Source organism: Haliotis rubra, unplaced genomic scaffold, assembly GCF_003918875.1.
Source record: "Haliotis rubra isolate DU_JTF1 unplaced genomic scaffold, ASM391887v1 Scf117, whole genome shotgun sequence".
Classification (NCBI taxonomy): Eukaryota; Metazoa; Mollusca; class Gastropoda; order Lepetellida; family Haliotidae; genus Haliotis; species Haliotis rubra.
Window position 1 is genome coordinate 334,999 of NW_025765081.1, and position 19,791 is coordinate 354,789.

The 19,791-nt window shown below is 42.8% G+C and overlaps 1 protein-coding gene across 6 annotated transcripts in view; it reads right to left on the reverse strand.

Moving 5' to 3' along the window:
- Positions 1-6,822: 6,822 nt before the first annotated feature.
- The window catches only part of LOC124257216, a 30,032-nt gene continuing 17,063 nt past the window's right edge, over positions 6,823-19,791 (reverse strand). For all 6 annotated transcript variants that reach the window (XM_046691252.1, XM_046691248.1, XM_046691245.1 and 3 more), the window contains exons 9-19: positions 15,344-15,394; positions 14,628-14,718; positions 14,112-14,171; positions 13,093-13,215; positions 12,735-12,788; positions 12,400-12,544; positions 11,083-11,191; positions 10,472-10,544; positions 9,748-9,890; positions 8,628-8,773; positions 6,823-7,185 (exon numbers count right to left, since the gene is read on the reverse strand). In XM_046691252.1, the coding sequence (XP_046547208.1) occupies positions 9,774-9,890; positions 10,472-10,544; positions 11,083-11,191; positions 12,400-12,544; positions 12,735-12,788; positions 13,093-13,215; positions 14,112-14,171; positions 14,628-14,718; positions 15,344-15,394 (823 nt within the window). In that variant the 3' untranslated portion in view covers positions 6,823-7,185; positions 8,628-8,773; positions 9,748-9,773. The remainder of the gene's footprint in view (positions 7,186-8,627; positions 8,774-9,747; positions 9,891-10,471; positions 10,545-11,082; positions 11,192-12,399; positions 12,545-12,734; positions 12,789-13,092; positions 13,216-14,111; positions 14,172-14,627; positions 14,719-15,343; positions 15,395-19,791) is intronic.

A 19,791-nucleotide genomic window follows, 5' to 3' on the forward strand; every position in this document is an offset into this window, starting at 1 on the left:
GTAGAGGGATCACGGATTTCTCAAGCCTTGGCTGAAGTCCTCAGTCAGTGTAGAGGGATCTCAACCTTGGCTCAAGTCAGTGTAGAAGAACCTCGGCCTTCGGTGAAGTCAGTGTAGTGTGATCACGGCCTTGGTTCAAGACAGTATAGGGGAATCTCAGCCTTGGCTCTAGTCAGTGTAGAGGAACCTCTATCTTGGCTGAAGTCAGTGTAGAGGGATCTCGGCCTTGGCTCAAGTCAGTGTAGAGGGATCTCGGCCTTGGTTCAAGTCAGTATAGAGAGAGATCTCAGCCTTGGCTCAAGTCAGTGTAGAGGGATCTCATCTTGGCTGAAGTCAGTGTAGAGGGATCTCGGCCTTGGCTCAAGTCAGTGTAGAGGGATCTCAACCTTGGCTCAAGTCAGTGTAGAGGGATCTCGGCCTTGGCTCAAGTCAGTGTAGAGGGATCTCGGGCTCTTGGCTCAAGTCAGTGTAGAGGGATCTCAACCTTGGCTCAAGTCAGTGTAGAGGGATCTCGGCCTTGGCTCAAGTCAGTGTAGAGGGATCTCAGCCTTGCCTCAAGTCAGTGTAGAGGGATCTCGGCCTTGGCTCAAGTCAGTGTAGAGGGATCTCATCCTAGGTTCAAGTCAGTGTAGAGGGATCTCGGCCTTGGCTCAAGTCAGTGTAGAGGGATCTCGGTCTTGGCTCAAGTCATTGTAGAGGGATCTCAACCTTGGTTCAAGTCAGTGTAGAGGGACCTCGGCCTTGGCTCTAGTCAGTGTAGAGGGATCTCGGCCTTGGCTCAAGTCAGTGTAGAGGGATCTCGGCCTTGGCTCAAATCAGTGTAGAGGGATCTCGGCCTTGGCTCAAGTCAGTGTAGAGAGATCTCATCCTAGCCTCAAGTCAGTGTAGAGGGATCTCGGCCTTGGCTCAAGTCAGTGTAGAGAGATCTCATCCTTGGCTCAAGTCAGTGTAGAGGGATCTCGGCCTTGGCTCAAGTCAGTGTAGAGAGATCTCATCCTAGCCTCAAGTCAGTGTAGAGGGATCTCGGCCTTGGCTCAAGTCAGTGTAGAGGGATCTCAACCTTGGCTCAAGTCAGTGTAGAGGGATCTCGGCCTTGGTTCAAGTCAGTGTAGAGGGATCTCAACCTTGGCTCAAGTCAGTGTAGAGGGATCTCGGTCTTGGCTCAAATCAGTGTAGAGGGATCTCCGCCTTGGTTCAAGTCAGTGTAGAGGGATCTCGGCCTTGGCTCAAGTCATTGTAGAGGGATCTCAACCGTGGTTCAAGTCAGTGTAGAGGGATCTCGGGCTTGGCTCAAGTCAGTGTAGAGGAACTCGGCCTTGGCTCAAGTCAGTGTAGAAGGATCTCGGCCTTGGCTGAAGTCAGTGTAGAGGGATCTCAACCTTGGCTCAAGTCAGTGTAGAGGGATCTCCGCCTTGGTTCAAGTCAGTGTAGAGGGATCTCGGCCTTGGCTCAAGTCAGTGTAGAGGGATCTCAACCTTGGTTCAAGTCAGTGTAGAGGGATCTCAGCCTTGGCTCAAGTCAGTGTAGAGGAACCTCGGCCTTGGCTCAAGTCAGTGTAGAAGGATCTCGGCCTTGGCTGAAGTCAGTGTAGAGGGATCTCAACCTTGGCTCAAGTCAGTGTAGAAGAACCTCGGCCTTGGGTGAAGTCAGTGTAGAGGGATCTCAACCTTGGCTCAAGTCAGTGTAGAAGAACCTCGGCCTTGGCTCAAGTCAGTGTAGAGGGACCTCGGGCTTGGCTCTAGTCAGTGTAGAGGAACCTCGGCCTTGGCTCAAGTCAGTGTAGAAGGATCTCGGCCTTGGCTCAAGTCAGTGTAGAGGGATCTCAACCTTGGCACAAATCAGAGTAGAAGAACCTCGGCCTTGGCTGAAGTCAGTGTAGAGGGATCTCCGCCTTGGCTCAAGTCAGTGGAGAGGGATCTCGACCTTGGGTCAAGTCACCGTACAGAGATCTCATCCTAGCCTCAAGTCAGTGTAGAGAGATCTCATCCTAGCCTCAGTCAGTGTAGAGGGATCTCGGACTTGGTTCAAGTCAGTGTAGAGGATCTCATCCTAGCCTCAAGTCAGTGTAGAGGGATCTCGACCTTGGCTCAAGTCAGTGTAGAGTGATCTCGGCCTTGGCTCAAGTCAGTGTAGAGGGATCTCGGCCTTGGTTCAAGTCAGTGTAGAGAGATCTCATCCTAGCCTCAAGTCAGTGTAGAGGGATCTCGGCCTTGGCTCAAGTCAGTGTAGAGAGATCTCATCCTAGCCTCAAGTCAGTGTAGAGGGATCTCGGCCTTGGTTCAAGTCAGTGTAGAGGTATCTCATCCTAGCCTCAAGTCAGTGTAGAGGGATCTCGGCCTTGGTCTAAGTCAGTGTAGAGAGATCTCGGCCTTGGTTCAAGTCAGTGTAGAGGGATCTCGGCCTTGGCTCAAGTCAGTGTAGAGGGATCTCTGCCTTGGCTCAAGTCAGTGTAGAGAGATCTCGGCCTTGGTTCAAGTTAGTGTAGAGAGATCTCACCCTAGCCTCAAGTCAGTGTAGAGGGATCTCGGCCTTGGCTCGAGTAAGTGTAGAGAGATCTCATCCTAGCCTCAAGTCAGTGTAGAGGGATCTCATCCTAGCCTCAAGTCAGTGTAGAGGGATATCGGCCTTGGCTCAAGTCACTATTTAGGGTCGGAGGTTGAGTTGAGCCGCCTACATAAGACAATATAAGTGCATGTACTTGTTTGTCACCGTGACACGGTTAAGTGATTTTTTCTGACGCGGGACATACAACGTTGAAAACGAGCTGAACATTCAGTTGTTTCGAGTCAGTTGTCCGTTCACGGCGAATTCCTTCAATTTTAACAATTATTTAACCCATCATATATCAAATCCGATGTGTTGAACTTTCGGTTGTAATTTGATATCTCCTAGAGGTCAACTGCACGTATAAAAGGGAGTTCCACATCTTCCGTTCTTGTACCTGCATGCTCCATGGTGCACGTTTTGTTGTGCAACTATTGGTTATTGGAATACAATACAACAAATACGGTAGTCCCTGTTTAACTTTCTTAACACTTCATGCACGTTCTATTTGCTTAGGTAAAACAAGCAAGCACTCCAATATTACATAACAAATGAACGGAAATTCGATGAATACAGATCAAAGAAAGAAGCCTTGAAATAGCCTGGGTGGGAAGATATATTTTTATTTCAGCTCATGACATTCGTTCCCTTGACCTTGACAGCTCTCCAAAAAATAAACTCAAGATACAACTAATTATGTTCAACCATACCGAATATCAAATCAAGTTCGATATGTCTTATAGGGATGTACGTGAATCATTGTGCGAAAGTAGTCCCACAAGTTCATAATTCTTTAGCTATGAACGTTTCACCTTAGACGAAACCCAGTCGCAAACATGGCGGTGGGAGGCGCGCGGTCGCTATTAAACTGGTCGCGAATGTACACGTCCAAGACGACAAGCCCACTGGCCGCCCGAATCCACTTATTACGTATAAAACAGACTCTGGTGCGTCTTATACAGTAGATTGATTTCTTAAAAAAACGTATACATGAGTGTTTACCACACAACTAATTTCATTTTCAAAGCGTCCAACATCTCACGGTTTACACTATATTCCATCAACGTGTTTTATCTCACATGAAAAGACTTAAAAAATAAGTTGTGCACATTTAGTTATCGAACCATTTATTTGTATGCTCCTTTGTGTTTCATTTGGATCTTTTACTGTGTTTATAATACATGCCTTTGCTGCCCCTGCTTCACGATGTCAGCCGTTCAAACATACCTTTTTACAGGTATCGGGAGCGGTGGGGTAGTCTTGTGGTTAAAGCGTTTGCTCGTCACGCCAAAGACCTGGGTCTGATTCCCCACAGGGGTACTATGTGTGAAGCCGATTTCTAGTGTCCCCCGCTGTGAAATTGCTGGAATATTGCTGAAATATTGCTGGAATATTGCTGGAATAGTGATGAAATAGTGATGAAATAGTGCTGGAATATTGCTGAAATATTGCTGGAATATTGCTGAATATTGCTGGAATATTGCTGAAATTGTGTTGGAATATTGCTGGAATATTGCTGAAATATTGCTGGAATATTGCTGGAATAATGATGAAATAGTGTTGGAATATTGCTGGAATATTGCTGAAATAGTGCTGAAATATTGCTGAAATATTGCTGGATTATTGCTGAAATAGTGCTGAAATATTGCTGGAATAGTGATTAAATGATGCTGGAATATTGCTGAAATATTGTTGAAATATCGCTGAAATATTGCTGGAATATTGCTAAAATAGTGCTGGAATACTGCTGGAATATTGCTGGAATATTGCTGAAATTGTGCTGGAATATTGCTGGAATATTGCTGAAATCGTCGTAAATACACACTCACTCACTACAGGTATTGGCCAAACGTATTCATCGAAAAGAATAGACCATACATGAAGACATATCAGCCGATAACCAGTCTGTGAGAACAAGGCACCACGTGATCAGCTACACTAAGTCACATGACATCAAAGGCCATAGACAAACATCCCTAGTGCAAATCTGATCTTCCTTCTTTGAGCGTCCCATAAAGTCGAACCGACCAGTTGGAGAAATCGTTACAACAGTATCCGTCCTTGCAGCTATTTGAATGCAGTATCATCAGAGTAAATGTTTCTGGTAAACGTTCCTGATGTAATGTATTGATCTGGCTACACAGATCGAAGATGACATTATCACGTTTCAATCTGTTTTGTATCTAAACAAAGTCACAAACCTCCGCTTAAACCGTGACAAGATTGAATTAAACACTGTTTCAGCTTCATTAAAGGTCAAAATGGGGTGACATTAAAGTATAACCCGACATATAGTATTATACCAAACTTTCAATACAACATTTACAGTAAACGTACAATGTATATACTGAAGGAATCAAATAACAAAACTTCCTTTACTTTTATATCTTTACATTATCTATTGAAAGAATGAGAATAAACTTGGAAGGGAAAAAACAGGAACACATGTGCTTTAATGTGTTTCCTTTTTTGTTACCCTCAGTATATTTGCAAATATAATTATAAGCCATTCTACAAATTTACTTTTAACTTATGATTTGTTTACTTTAGATTACATATGGTTGGAATATTACAGACACGCGCTTCATTCACTCACTCACTCACTGCTCATTGGATAACAACACAAAAACTAACCGTTTATGAACTGCAAGTGTGAAATAAGAGTGTCATATCATTTTTGGTATGACTGGTCCAGGGGTTCGAACAGCGATCACCTGTTGTCCTAATATCAGGAAACATTACCCACGTTGATTCGGTCAGCGAATCAGTGTGAATTCCAGTTATATTTTCAGCTCCCTTGGAAGAGTACTTTTCGCCAAGATTCGTTAAACAGAGGGGGCGGTGGGGTAGCCTAGTGGTTAAAGCGTTCGATCGTCACGCCGATGACCCGGGTTCGATTCCCCGCATGGGTACATTATGTTAAGCCCATTTCTGGTGTCCCCCGCCGTTATATTGCTAAATTCACTCACTCATTAAACAGAGAAATGCCATGATCTATTATTTTCATGATGTTGACATAACATGGCTCTTTTCTACACGGTTTTCCTTCCTGTATATCGTGCAAACAGAGGCTATACGATCAATTATTGATTGCACCTACAACTAAAAGGTCAATGAGAAAGTTGCACAAAATCAAACACTCCAGGTGTTGTGTCAACCTCCCTGCTCTCAGTCAATTTATTATAGACCAACAGAAGACAGTAACCGATTTGCCTTCGCTTTTGCCTAAAGCAGTAAGACTTGCGTTTGATCGTCTTGGCATGACAAAAAGAAGAGAAAGAATATAAATGTACTAATTAAGGATTTAATTTTATCATCCAAAACTGTGTTCCACAGAAGATTTCGCTTGTTTGAGATCATATGATATCTCCTAGGAGATATCGTTTTGACAGTAGATTTTGTACAATGCCCTGACAATGATATGACATCGCTGAACTGCAAGTCTAATGGTAGTACAATGTTGAGAGATGTGCATTTTTCATTGGAAACTACACAAAGAATGATTTTTGATTATAAATAGAATCTCACCCTCGTGTCTTCTGATATCAATTATATCAACACTCGTTGATAAAGGTAAAAATATCCTCGGCAAGCCTCGGATATTTGTAACTTTATCAACTCGTGTTGATATAATTGACATCAGTAGACACTTGAGAGAGATTCTCTGTATATCCAACTGACAAAGACACAAACATCGCTTTGAGATTAATATGGCGCCTGGCTGCTCAAAACAGTGCTGCATTTGTTGGAACAACAAACCTTAACAGTTACATACAAGCTCCACATAGTGAGGGCCGTCTTGTGGTGAAAGCGTTCGCTCGTCACGCCAAAGACCCGGGGTTCGATTCTTGTGAGAAGAGACCTCTGTGGTCAGGCTTCACTGACTTGGTTGACACATGTCATCGTTTCCCAATTAGTCATCTGTTCGATGCGCATGCTGTTGATCACTGGATTGTCTAGTTGACACTCGATTGTATACAGACCTCACCCTATATGGTTTGGAATATTGCGGCGTTGAAAATAACAACAACAAAACATTAACTAACATTAGAAACCTCATCCTCCATCTTGACATACGAAACAACAGGTAGGGTGGAAGGTAGTCAAAGCATTCGCTCGTCACGCCGAAGACCCGGGTTTGATTCCCCACACGGGCACAGTGAAGACCATTTCATGTGTACCCCGCCGTGATATTGCTTAATGTTTGGTAAGCCATGCTCAATCTATGTGAATTTTGATAACTTGAAAGTACGATCATAAATAACGCAAAACATATTGTCGCATTCATAATTCTGCTGTCCATTTTATTGTTGCACCAGATAAAATAGAAAAATAACGTTAGTATTTAGTCAACCGTACCATACAAACACCTGTAAAGTGAAATGCAGAGTGACATGTTCAGATATATCAGTTTGTGGAACACTGTTGATTGTTGAAACTGATATCGGCGGAACCGGAACTACCAATGATACAGATGACCCGGATGTAGGTTTGGTTTTCCAGGAAGACAAAGACCACTTGTTCTCGCTGTGCCCTCTGACTGTAACAACGATGTCATCCGACACATCTATCTGGACAACCCGTTTTGGGGACACGGGTACTACCTTGCTCTCCTCGCCGTATATCACGACTTTCTTGGAGCTGCAGATGAAAGAGAAATTCGTTCTTGATTGTCCAACTTATTCAGTCTCCTTTCTACTACGATAAACTAATCCTTTTGCTGATAATACATAAAGGGCGTTGGGGTAGCCTAGTGGTTAAAGCGTTCGCTCGTCACGCCGAACGTGGGTTTGATTCTCCACGTGGGTACAATGTTTAAAGCCCATTTCAGGTGTCCCCGCCGTGATATTGTTGGAATAGTTCTAATCCCATAATAATGAATTGAAATATTAATTTGAGCCCGGGCCAAGCCGGACCGAAAGCTGTGATACTGTGTGGTTGTTGAGAATGTATAGAAAATAGGGCTTCACTTTAAGCAACGTGTTTGCTTCAAATACTACGCTTTGAGACTCTATAAAGACGTACTTAGGTAGATACAACTCTATTCTAGAGATATAGACAGAAATCAGGATACATGCGTGGGGTTTAAGTTGTTTTGAGAGCCCGGGCCATGGCGTACCGAACGCTTGTGATACTGTTTGTTGAGAATATGTAGAAAAGAGAGCTTCACTTTCAGCAACGTTTTTGCTTCAAATACTACGCTTTGAGACTCTGTGAAGTGATATGTAGGTAGATATATTACTAATCTATGGATATAAACACATTTCAAGATACACGTGTGAGGTTTGGTTGTTGTTTTTGACAGCACGGGCCAAGTGGGGCCGAACAGAGGCTAAACAGATTGCGGATTTTGTTTTCCGAGGACTTTATTTTCCTAAATCGTTGGGAATGGAGAGAGAAAGGGGCTTCACTTTTACTTTACTTTATGAAGTGATATTTAGGTAGATATAATACCATTTTGTGTTTCATGTGTATTAGTAAATATAAGCATATGCATACGCGCCGGTATTGTTTACAGTGAAAACACATAAGAATTTTTGTTTTGTGAATGCATACTTTGTTTGATCCTTTATTACATATTACAAAATTTTGTGATTTCAAATATTTCTTTTAATATACATAATCATGTCATATTTGCCCATTGACACTCGCCGATATCCACGTCTCTTTAACATAAACATCCTGTGCTGATTCAGCCTGAGACAATAAAAGTTAATTAGGGAACCCCAATATCTTAGTTAAGGAAAGAAAAGCAGTCAAAACACTGTCACTTCCTGGCCAGGACCGCTAAGAGAAGTAAGCAACACATAACAACAAGGCGGTGTCTTTTCTACGGGAATCTCGGTATGAAGTCATTGTTGTTGTCTGGGTTTTTCACCATTAACTATACATTTTCAAACTATGCATTTGTGAAGACAGGAAGTGTATCGACCCAAATGTGAAGGTTTCGTTTTTAATATTCTGCAATCCATTTTAGTATTACCCGGTGGCCCGTCCGGGCCGACTTTTCTTGGCCCGACTTTTAGGCCATCCCTACGTTGTAGTACGTTTAGATCAAATTCATAAAGAAGTCGATGACCTACCCCTGATAAAACACAGGGCTTGTGTAATAGAGGCAGGGACCGCTGCGGCTACAGCTCTTGCTGATGGAGAGCGGTGACGATGGAGTAAAGGCCGTAACGGACGTCTTCTTATCAACTGAGCGGGGAAATACCAGTGACGCGTTAAACTGAAAAGAAAACCAAAAATATTTATGATATAGGCGTCAGGCGCCTGTGGTGGAAATACAAGTTTCGATTACTGAAGGGGTGTTTTGCCATTCAGTAATAATTGCATTCATCACTTTCCCACAACGTCAACAATAGATGTCTCATTTCCTAATGCCGGTATTCCAGAAGTTCTCATTTAAAGGGTAGTATTTTCAGTAAACTACTAAGTTGGTGGTAAGTTTCGAGGAAAACTGACAACCAGCAGACTATTCGATTCTTTGAGGTAAATACAAACGACAAACAGACATGAGAGAGTCCTTTTGACTTTCAGAAGAAATCTCTGCTAAAAGCAAAGTCTATTTACAATTTTGACTACATCATGATTTCGTTTGACGCCGCATTCAGCAGTATTACAACAGTACGACGTGGTATGCAAACAATCGAATCTGAACCAGACAATCCAGTGATGCACACGCTTGTCAACTGTTCACCTAAAAACGTTCGGGAACGTATGGCACAAGTCAAAATTGGGAATTGCATCGTACATCATTTGTGTCACTGATGCATCAAATATTGAAATGCCCTCTACCTGTCTACAATAAAACGTTGTGACAGCTTACTGATGCCTGGAATGAAATCTTAATCGAACGCAGAACCATTCCGTCAGCCTCGAGAAATCGATTGAGCGATTCGAACTATATGTATCCTGAATGACTTTATACCATGTAGGAAGGCAGACCCCCACCGCAGCCAAGGGCAGTTTAGTAACCACAGCGCTCCGATAGTCCCATGACAAACCTTCAGAGCTTGAGCTACAATAACCCGTAAGCCAGAGATCTATTAAACGGGGAATGTATTTGATAATATTTAAGCATTTTACAAGCCTGTTTGTGCCCCACTCGTGTGATTTCGGGACAAATCTTCTTTGGGGTTGCGGAGAGGGAGAATGGGGACAAATACATAAAAATCGTTAAAAGGAATTCCGGAAACTCACGAAGTCGAATCCGGCCGCACTCGGTGTTAACGCAAAGTCTGCTTCCATGGCAGAGGCCATGATAATTCGAAGACAAAGTCTCCGATTCTGGAATACGTGGTATAGATTTCTCCATTCGGACCAGAACCATCTTGGAAGGCTTGCTGAAAACGAGAGTTTTCCATTTCATTTAACAGTTCCTTCAACAGTCATTTAAAAAAATCATCATAATCACTTTCCATCAATATTTAAAACATATGTATAAGTGTTTCCTCTCTGACAGTGCTTTATGCCTGATTGGAATAACTCAAAATATTTGATAAAACACATTGTTTACTGTGTAGACTACCCAATTTTTCACGTATCACCAAGAATCATCCATATCATGGGGTTTTGATGTATGAGATGGTTATAACCGACAGATTTGGCTTCCCTGTTGTTTTAAGCGGGTTTAACAATATACCAGCAAAATTACGAATGGGGACAACAAACATGACTTCACACATAATACCCATATGGGGAATAGAAGCCGGGTCTTCGGCATGACGAGCAAACGCTTTAACCGCTAAGCTACCCCACCGCCCCTTCCCTGGTTAAAATGCCACCCTATGATACCATAAATTGTCCTGGACAAATGAAGGCGCTATAATCAAGATAGACTGTATGTGTAGGCATAACATAGCATTGTTATTTGTAACAATTAGCGTTTTATGTTTCGATCAGATAAAAATGAGAGATAATCGACCTGCCACATTTGACTGTCAATGGCCATGGCTGGTTTTGATGGCTGCAGAATCAAACCGTTCATGTTGCAGCATCTGAAACAGAATGAGGGAACGACGTAACCAACACCATCCTGGCTGAATCACGGCCTAATATAATCAGGGAAATATACACATCAGTTTTAGTTTCAAGAACCCCAGAACATACGCTGGTGGTCAGTTACCTCCCTTGCCTCGGGGAGATGGTCACCGGGCTCTGATCCATGACTTGATTGTCTTGTCAAGTGTTTGTTCACAGGCCACCGTCTTATGGAAGTGACGTTTCTGTACGACGCCAGAACGACGTCTTTTATGCAAATCTTGAGATGGGGGAGCCACCTGTAGGATAGGACCTGTTTTCTATGAACACCTGCGTCCCGAGCGTTCGTAGCGCTACGACATTCGTAAGCCTATGATAAACTATGGAGTCACGACAGGTCGTAACGTTACGAACGCCTTATGGACCGGGCCCCTGGTGTCATAACTGATTTTCAGACATCCATTTATACACGTTTCAACACCATGTTGCCTTTTACGCACAGCTGAATCTGTTTCTGCAACAAATCGACATTATACTTCTTTGCTGTTGACTTACGTCATGAGGAGGGTGACGTTTGTGCCGTTGACGATGTCTCCTGGGGCGACAGGCCCAGTGCTGAGGGTGGAGACGATCACCTGCAGTTCGCTGTGGGGTTCCGTTAGATCTGGGAAAGTGAAACATAGCTTTTACTTACCAGTTTAACTAAATGTCCTACACCTATTTACAGAATCTAGAGGCGGTGGGGTAGCTTAGAGGTTAAATCAATCGCTCGTCACGCTGAAGACCCGGTTCGATTCCTCAAATGGGTTCAATATGTGAACCCCATTTCTGGTGTCCCCCGCCGTGATATTGCTGGTATATTGCTAAAAGCGGCGTAAAACCATACTCACTCACTTAATTTAGCGTCTTAGTTAAGCTTTCAAAAATATTTATGGTAGGCATTTGGAGGCCATTTCCATCAAGGAATGTGAAGGCCACGATTCAGTAACAAATTTCTAACTATATTTCTTATTTTGACTTGATATATTCTTTGTCATTAATATGTGACAGTTGTGCAAGACCCGTGAAGATCCGGGGTAGAATAGGTCTTCAGCAACCCATGTGCTTGCCATAAAAGGCGACTATGCTTGTGGTAAGAGGCGACTAACGGGATCGGGTGGTCAGTTTCGCTGACTTGGTTGACACATGTCATCGGTTCCCAATTGCGCAGATCGATGATCATGCTGTTGATCACTGGATTGTCTGGTCCAGACTCGATTATTTACAGACCGCCGCCATATAGCTGGAATATTGCTGAGTGCGGCGTAAAACTAAACTCACTCACTCACTCAGTTGTGCAAAGGGGTCTTAGATCTCAGTGTACATACGATCATGGGAACTCCACGAAAATATTGTGTTCAGTTCTTGGTCAATCAAATACAGCTGTCAACTTTGTCACCTCCAATATACAGGTTGATGTTCATGAAGCATCCGCGTCCCGTGCTGGGATTCGAACCACGGACCTTCTCATCCGAAGTCGGACCCCTTGTCCACATGACCAAAGAGGTTAACCCCGTCAGCAAGCTGACTTACAGACTTACAGACTTTCCGTCTGGACCAGACAATCCAGTGGCTGACATCATGAACATCGATCTACGCAACTGGGTTACTATGACAAGCATCAGTCAAGTCTAACCACCCGATAATGTTAAGGAAAACGTGTTGCTTGTTATCACTTCCAACTCGGGTCCAACGGTATGATGGTATTACACTGCAAGTTTAAATGACGGTTTTCAGATATTCCAAAAGAGGAGTCATCTAGGAGTACTGATTTTTGTGGGCTTATTTAGATAGAACCATCAACCAATAGCAGAGAATCTCACAAACAGTTACCCGGATATTTTGGGTTCCCAGGCTGATGCTCCGTCGACCAGAAGGTGTCCTTGAATGGAGCTATACCCATGGCGTCTGCGAAAATTGACGATATTCCAATTTTCCAGTTATCTGCCCCTGCCCGGTAGTCGCCGCTGACTCTGGCCTGAGAGATTAGACAGACAACATATGGTGTGTTGAGCTCAACTGGTAGCATGAGCTGAAACCATCGTTGTGTTTAACATTCCAAATATTGACATGTGGTATTCCGGATTTTGTGATTTTGCTGTCAAAGCTTTGGCAACTAAACTCATTCTGCCTGGACATGCAGTACTGTATAGAGATGTCTGACCTACCTGTGTGACGACCGGTATCTCCAGACTCTGCATGGCGTGTCTGGGGTTGGACATGTTGGACATGCAGTACTGTATAGAGATGTCTGACCTACCAGACTCACCTGTGTGACGACTGGTGACTCTGCATGGCGTGTCTGGGGTTGGACATGCAGTACTGTATAGAGATGTCTGACTCACCTGTGTGACGACCGGGATCTCAGACTCTGACCTCATGCACTGTATAGAGATGTCTGACTGTGTGACGACTCTCCAGACTCTGCATGGCGTGCCAGGGTTGGACATGCAGTACTGTATAGAGATGTCACTGTGTGACGACCGGTATCTCCAGACTCTACATGGCGTGTCTAGGGTTGGACATGCAGTACTGGATGGTGATGTCATGATTCCGGGCCCCCCTTCCCATCTGCATGAGCCACGTCCGTCCAAGACTGACGTCAGACAGGGTGATGTTCATCTCATTGAACTCCACGTTCAGCCAGTCCTTCATTTCCAAACACATCAAGCATCAAACACTTAAACGCTTCTGTACAAAAATATATTCATAGCACACATCAGATCCTATCATACCCAAGCATGAACGAGCTGTTTGTTGTAGTTGAAGAATACTACTGGCAAACAAGGATAAGTTGGACCGGCGCAGAGAACGCGGTGCACGGCAATGAGCAAACCCATTTGGTTTGTGAAAGGAAGAGCAGATGTAGGCTAGTGCACGTGCATTGCAGGCAGGCACCCATACATGCTAATACGTGTCAATTGTCAGGTCGGTGCTCGTATCAGCGACAAATGCTGATTGATGATAAAGATGATTATGGTGATGCTTACGACAATGATGACGACGATAGTGACGATGCTGGTGATGATGATGACGACGATGAAAATGATGACGATAACGATGCTGATGGTGATGGTGATGGTTAGAGATGATGATAAAATCACTTTTCAATGTGTATCATTACGAAATTGAAATATGGTCTCCCTTCAACCTCCCCTTTAATCTCACGTCCATCTTTAAAGCGGGGCACGGTGGGATATCCCGTCCGCTTCACGCCGAAGACACGGGTTCGATTCCACATACGTATAAAAGGTGTGAAGCCTGTTTCTGGTGTCCCCCCGCCGTGATATTGCTTGAATATTGCTAGATGCAGTGTAAAACCATACTCTCTCTCACACTCTTCAAAGCGGAATTTAAAAGTTTTAGTTACAACGTATACAACACAAAAATAGATTGTCATAGTTTGAATTTGTCTAAATTTCACTCTAAAAAATATGGTTTCAAACTTCAGTCAAATTGAAAACCAGTAAAATGAACATAATCAACGAAAGAACACATTTCCCATGATTAAACTCTCTGATACGGAGGGTTGATAATAAACGTACCTGTTCGTAAAGAGTCAGTCCCCATTCTCGCGACGTCTCAAATAAATAGTCCCAAAAAGCCTATCAAATGGAAAAAAAACAAACATAATTTCATTAACACTGTGGAAATAATATGTGACATTTAGAATAACAATCATTGTAGAAGTTGGTAGATGGTGAGTGGTCCTGTGCTCACAAATCAGTTGAAGTTAAGCGCGGATAGTTCTTGGATGGGTGACCGTGTTTGGCAGCTTGACTCCGGAGAGTTTCTAGGACTTCAGTCCTGCCCCACAACGAAGCACATGTGATATATGTGGTTTCACCTTAGGCAAGTGAGTTTGTTAAAAATCCAGCAGAAAATGGGTACCCGGAGGAATAAGTCATATGACTATTAACCTTCTGGCGCCTCACAGGCAGCTTGGGTAATAATAATCAGATTATGCACTTTGAGCATCCTTATGCTTGGAAATAGCGCCACAGAAAAGCACCGTTATTATTATTGTCATAAAACATTTGGTATCCATATTTGGAAATCACCTGGTCAATAGGAATGGCTTTAGACGTTGCCTCTTCAACAATAAAATCAAACTGGCCACCGTTCTGTCTCGCATAGGTTGTCTTTGATGACCTGTCAGTGGACATCATTAATCAAAAAACATCGAATGATTTCAATTATGATGATGATTAAAATATACCCCCATTCAGTAACACATATGACATGTGCATGTTGGCGCTTTCGTTATGAACCTGACGCATAGTTGTTTGTTTGAGTTTTAACGTCACACTCAGCAATATTCCAGCTAAATGGCGGCGGTTTGTAAATAATCGAATCTGGACCAGACAATCCAATGATCAGCAGCATGAGCATCGATCTACGCAATTATTGTTATGCGTTTTCTTTTTAGGGGTTTGGGAATTTAGCCCTGTATGTAATTTCAAATTTGAGTTTGTTCTATCATTGAGGTGGATTAAGTATCCCCGAACAACCTTCATTTCAAACCATTGTAACGCTTTACTGGAAAGTGTCATTACTTCACGGTCTACCAAGCATACCGTGAAGTCCTTTATTCTATCGCCTTCTCCTGTTAAAGGGACAGTTATCTGTTTATGCCATGATGCTCGTGGGTGCTATAGAAGAAAACAGCCCCTCACAAATGACGTCTACACGATGAAAGTGGTTTCAAGAGTATGCATCTGTTTCTATACTTCCCCAACAATATCGCTTCCCACGCCTCCCTCGACTGTCTTCTCACCAGTATCGATTATGCGCTCCAACAGGCCAGCCTGTCTTGTCGTAGAGGGACCTGAAACACAAGGTATATTGTATCATGTTGGGTTCGAATCCAGGGTCGCGACATGCATCACACCAGGCTTTCCTTCCACATTCAGCGGGCACGATATGATATAACTGAAATGCTGCACACGAAGCATCCTCGATAATCTCCAGGGTATACGTTACGATCACTCTCCACAATACCCTGGATGCATCCACGGCTTGGTTCCATAATTATATTACCTCCCTTGGTCGGCTTTTTATCCAATCAGGTGTCTACGCTGGGAAGTTGAGCGAACCAATCACAACTCACTTTCGCTTCTTAAATTATCTAACCGTTTAAACTTGGCAACACAATTGATGCAGAGGTACTCTGAAAGAGGTAGAAGGAGTTCTTTCATATATTTTTTTAAAGTTTCAGATCTGTCAATTTGTCTGTATTATTTTCTCAAAAATCTGAGTGGCACTCCGAACAAACCTTCACGACTGCGGCGCTATCTTTGTTGACACTGGCAAGCTCGGATGTAACGGCGGCTTAGCTGATTGGCTACTTTGAGAATGCGGAGCAAGCAAAGGGAGGTAATATAATTATGGGGCCAAGCCGTATATGCGTCCAGGGTATAGTGGAGAGTGGTGGTAACGTATACCCTGGAGATTATCGAGGATGCACACGAAGCGGAAACGACGCGATATTGCGCTAATTATAAAGGTACTTTAACAGAGGGATTACATCAAATTTAAAACAAAAACTAGGTTTATGTCCTGTTCTGGCTGATTCTAACGATAAAGACATACCGGATATATAGAGATTACAAAACGAGTGGTTGTTGAATATGGAAAATATTCCAACGAGATATTTGTAAATATATACTTTGATTTATTTACGAGCGAAATCAAGCAGACAATGCCGGATGTAAACAAAACGAAATTTACGTAGACTTTGACGTAGACTTTGATAAAACTGGCATATGTAAAAACACTAGAACTAGTCTTCTATTAACTGTTAGTTACACATTTTACAGTGTCTACTTTCATTCCGATTGTCCAGATATCCCCTGAACATGGTATAACAATCATTAAATATCCATGTAACATATAACTTTGAACCATGGAATTCTTCAACTAAATACAAGTATGACGCCTCTGGAGAGGTACCAACAAAATTTGTATATTATCAATATACTACTATATGTTACTAATATCTAGGTCTTCAAGGGCAGCTTACTAACAGTTGGAAGAATACGGACTAGTTTACGGGCGGTGGGGTAGCCTAGTGGTTAAAGCGTTGGCTCGTCACGCCGAAGACCCGGGTTCGAATCCCCACATGGGCACAATGTGTGAAGCCCATTTCTGGTGTCCCCCGCCGTGATGTTGCTGGAAAATTGCTAATAGCGGCGTAAAACCGAATTCAGTCAGTCGGACTAGTTTACAATGAGTTCTTGAGGGCCCGTACAAGGATTCTTTACGTACAGACTTCACCGGCACTGCTTGCTCCGCTGATCAAGGGAACTTAAGCAGAAATAGAAACAATGCAAACACCAAACCAATAGTATTGCTTGAACAGATATCTAAAGGATCATCTATTTGGTTGTTATGTAATACATTAGAGAACGCACATGTACTGAATACATCACGAACCGCATTGTATTATTGTTGACAACATAAATAATTACATCTGGAAAAGAAAAATGAATGTTCTGGATACATTAACGATTCTTTTCAAGAACAGCTCTTTGCCAACTACCTTTGTCTTTTTTCTAAATTCGCTTTCGTGTTTAAGGCTTTTAGGGCGATTGCCGTCACCAGTAACACGCCTGTTTCACACACCTGTAACACACCTGGGATTGTTTCTTTGACTTGGATTGTATGCATCATTTTCAATGTTCAAAGTGCTAATGCATGGCACTAGCGAATGGATGTCATTGTTTTGTTGTAATTAGTTGTGTTGTTTCTCTTGGTTTATTAAGATGATTGCTGTGGACGGAAACTATTCTCCAGGTACAGATAAATATGCTGTTTTATGTCTCATGGGGCATTTCTACCCGGAAGACATTTCAAAAAGCCTAGGTGAAAATTAAAAAAACCAACGAAACGAAACAAAATGTATGTGTGAATGTGTTCGACTCGAACAAACAAATAGCTTTTTGCGACAAATAGAATAATTCTATCCTCAGTATCACAATCCTGTTATGAGCAAGGAACATTAATAATTACACAGCCCTGGGGATATAAAAGTGTATTCAGACTGGGCACAGAGCGAGTACAATGATTTTAGTCAATAATAAGAATTTTCCTTTGTATCCACGGGCGCCTGAAAACAGACCCTTCATTAGAATGTATACCGATCATTGTTTTCATAATAGCAAACTATGTGTTGATATAACTGTGGCACTGAGAAAGCGTGATCATTTGGAGAGATATAAAAGGTTGAAAAAACCCACCATTCAGTGCGTGAGTGAGTATGATTTTACGCCGCTTTTAGCAATATTCCCACAACTTCACGGCGTGAGACACCAGAAAGGGGCTTCATACATTGTATTCAGATAAGTATTCGAACCGGGGTTTCGGCGTCGCATGCCAACAGGACATGTGAGTTAACATGATCATGATACACTGTATGAATGTCAATTGGTCAGTGTGGAATACTAGCGCAAATATTCTGGCTACACTCTAACAACGATAATAATTCACTGAAAACTTCCTCTAGCACTTGATTGCCTCTTTTCTGAAAATGAAAATTAAGAATAAACATAAATCCAAAGAAGCTTATTCTTCCTTGTTGTCCCCAAAACGCGATCCGTGAGAGTTATCTCCCTTGGTGAAGCGAGGGAAACCTCACAACTGTTTCAAGAAGTCCCCAAAAGGAAGGTACCCAGAGATTACTAGAGGATGGATGGGTGGGTTAATCCTCAAGTGTTAGAGGTATTATTATTATTATCACTGTTGAGAATGTCCAAAATGCTTACGAGTACATCCCTCTAACACATGATTGCCGAATCCCACAATGACGTCACTATGACGTCACATGACGTCACTTCCTAACCATTTACGTCCTACAGATATTCACAGGAATACAGGTTTTATCGCTGACTGGACAGTCTCCGATCAGAAAACCACAATATACCATTTGAGGCGCTAGACGCAAGAACGATCATCAGCTCACGACAACCAGCCTCAGCTCTGAGTTGAGAGGTAACGCAATGAAAGATGTCTGTGCTTGTCCAATTCCCAGTCTGTTTTGCCCCAGGAGGTTTAGGCAGAAACAATTGATACACGTTCATGGAGACCCTGCAGATGTTCCGTCACATCGCGAAGGTAGAAAGACGTGAAAGTATCAGAGGAGCCCACTGGCCGGCATAATCTTCTCCACAGATACAGTTTTCCAGGTAGCAATAAAGGAAGATATAGCCTCTATCTCCTGTGGCCTGAGTGATCCATACACAGGAGGCTAATGTTCAGCCACAGCATATATAAGTGAGTTATATGGTCTTTTTCACCCAGGCAGCGACTGTGGCCTTGCCAATGTACTTATCTGAATTTTCTTGACAGATCAAGAGACAAAGGTTCAGTCCTCTGAATGTATCACTGCATGGTACGCGGTGTCTTTGGGTAAAGAGTCATTCTGTGATTCTCCAGCAGTTCCTGACAGTGCTTGTTCCATGGGCGCAATGACAACTGTATCCAGCTGTGACGATTGGTTACGACTGATCTAATCCTAAATGCATCTGAAGTTAGGTGTGGGCGATAATATCGGTTAACCGGTATATTGCAATTCGAACTTCACAATACGATATATTGCGGTACACTTTTCGCGATACGATCGGCAACTTCCGTGATCATGATCGGTAATTTTCGTGATGTAGTCAATAATACTTAAAACATTTGTATCTCCTTTATAGTGTTATACATTATCAGTTTTGGGAATGTTTGTTGGTCATATAGTTGTTTTTGCGTGACCATGTAAAAAAAATATATAGCTACCGAAGGCAGACGCTTTTTCTCGAGTTCCAGGCTTTAGAGCGAAATCTTCTGTTTGGAAACATTTTTTTGTGGTATCAAATATGTTTATCGTGCATTGTATGTTTTCTGCACAAGGTAATTTTGAACGTGCAAAACCTTCGCAGGAATGAGTTTAGTTTTACGCCACAATGTTCCAGTAATATCACTGCGGGGAACACCAGAAATGGGATTCACACCATATACCCATGTGGCGAGTCGAACCGCGAACCGTCGGAGCGTTAGCGCAGGCGCAACAGACCCAGGGAACCAGGCTGTCCGGCGTTAACCTTTGCAGGATGTTCGAAGATTTTCAATTGTTACGTTCTGTCGACAAGACCATCTCCTTCCTGAAACTTGATCGTAACGTAGTTGGATGCCCACAAATATTTCGGTACGCTTCCGTATCATTATCAACTCATGTAGTATTAT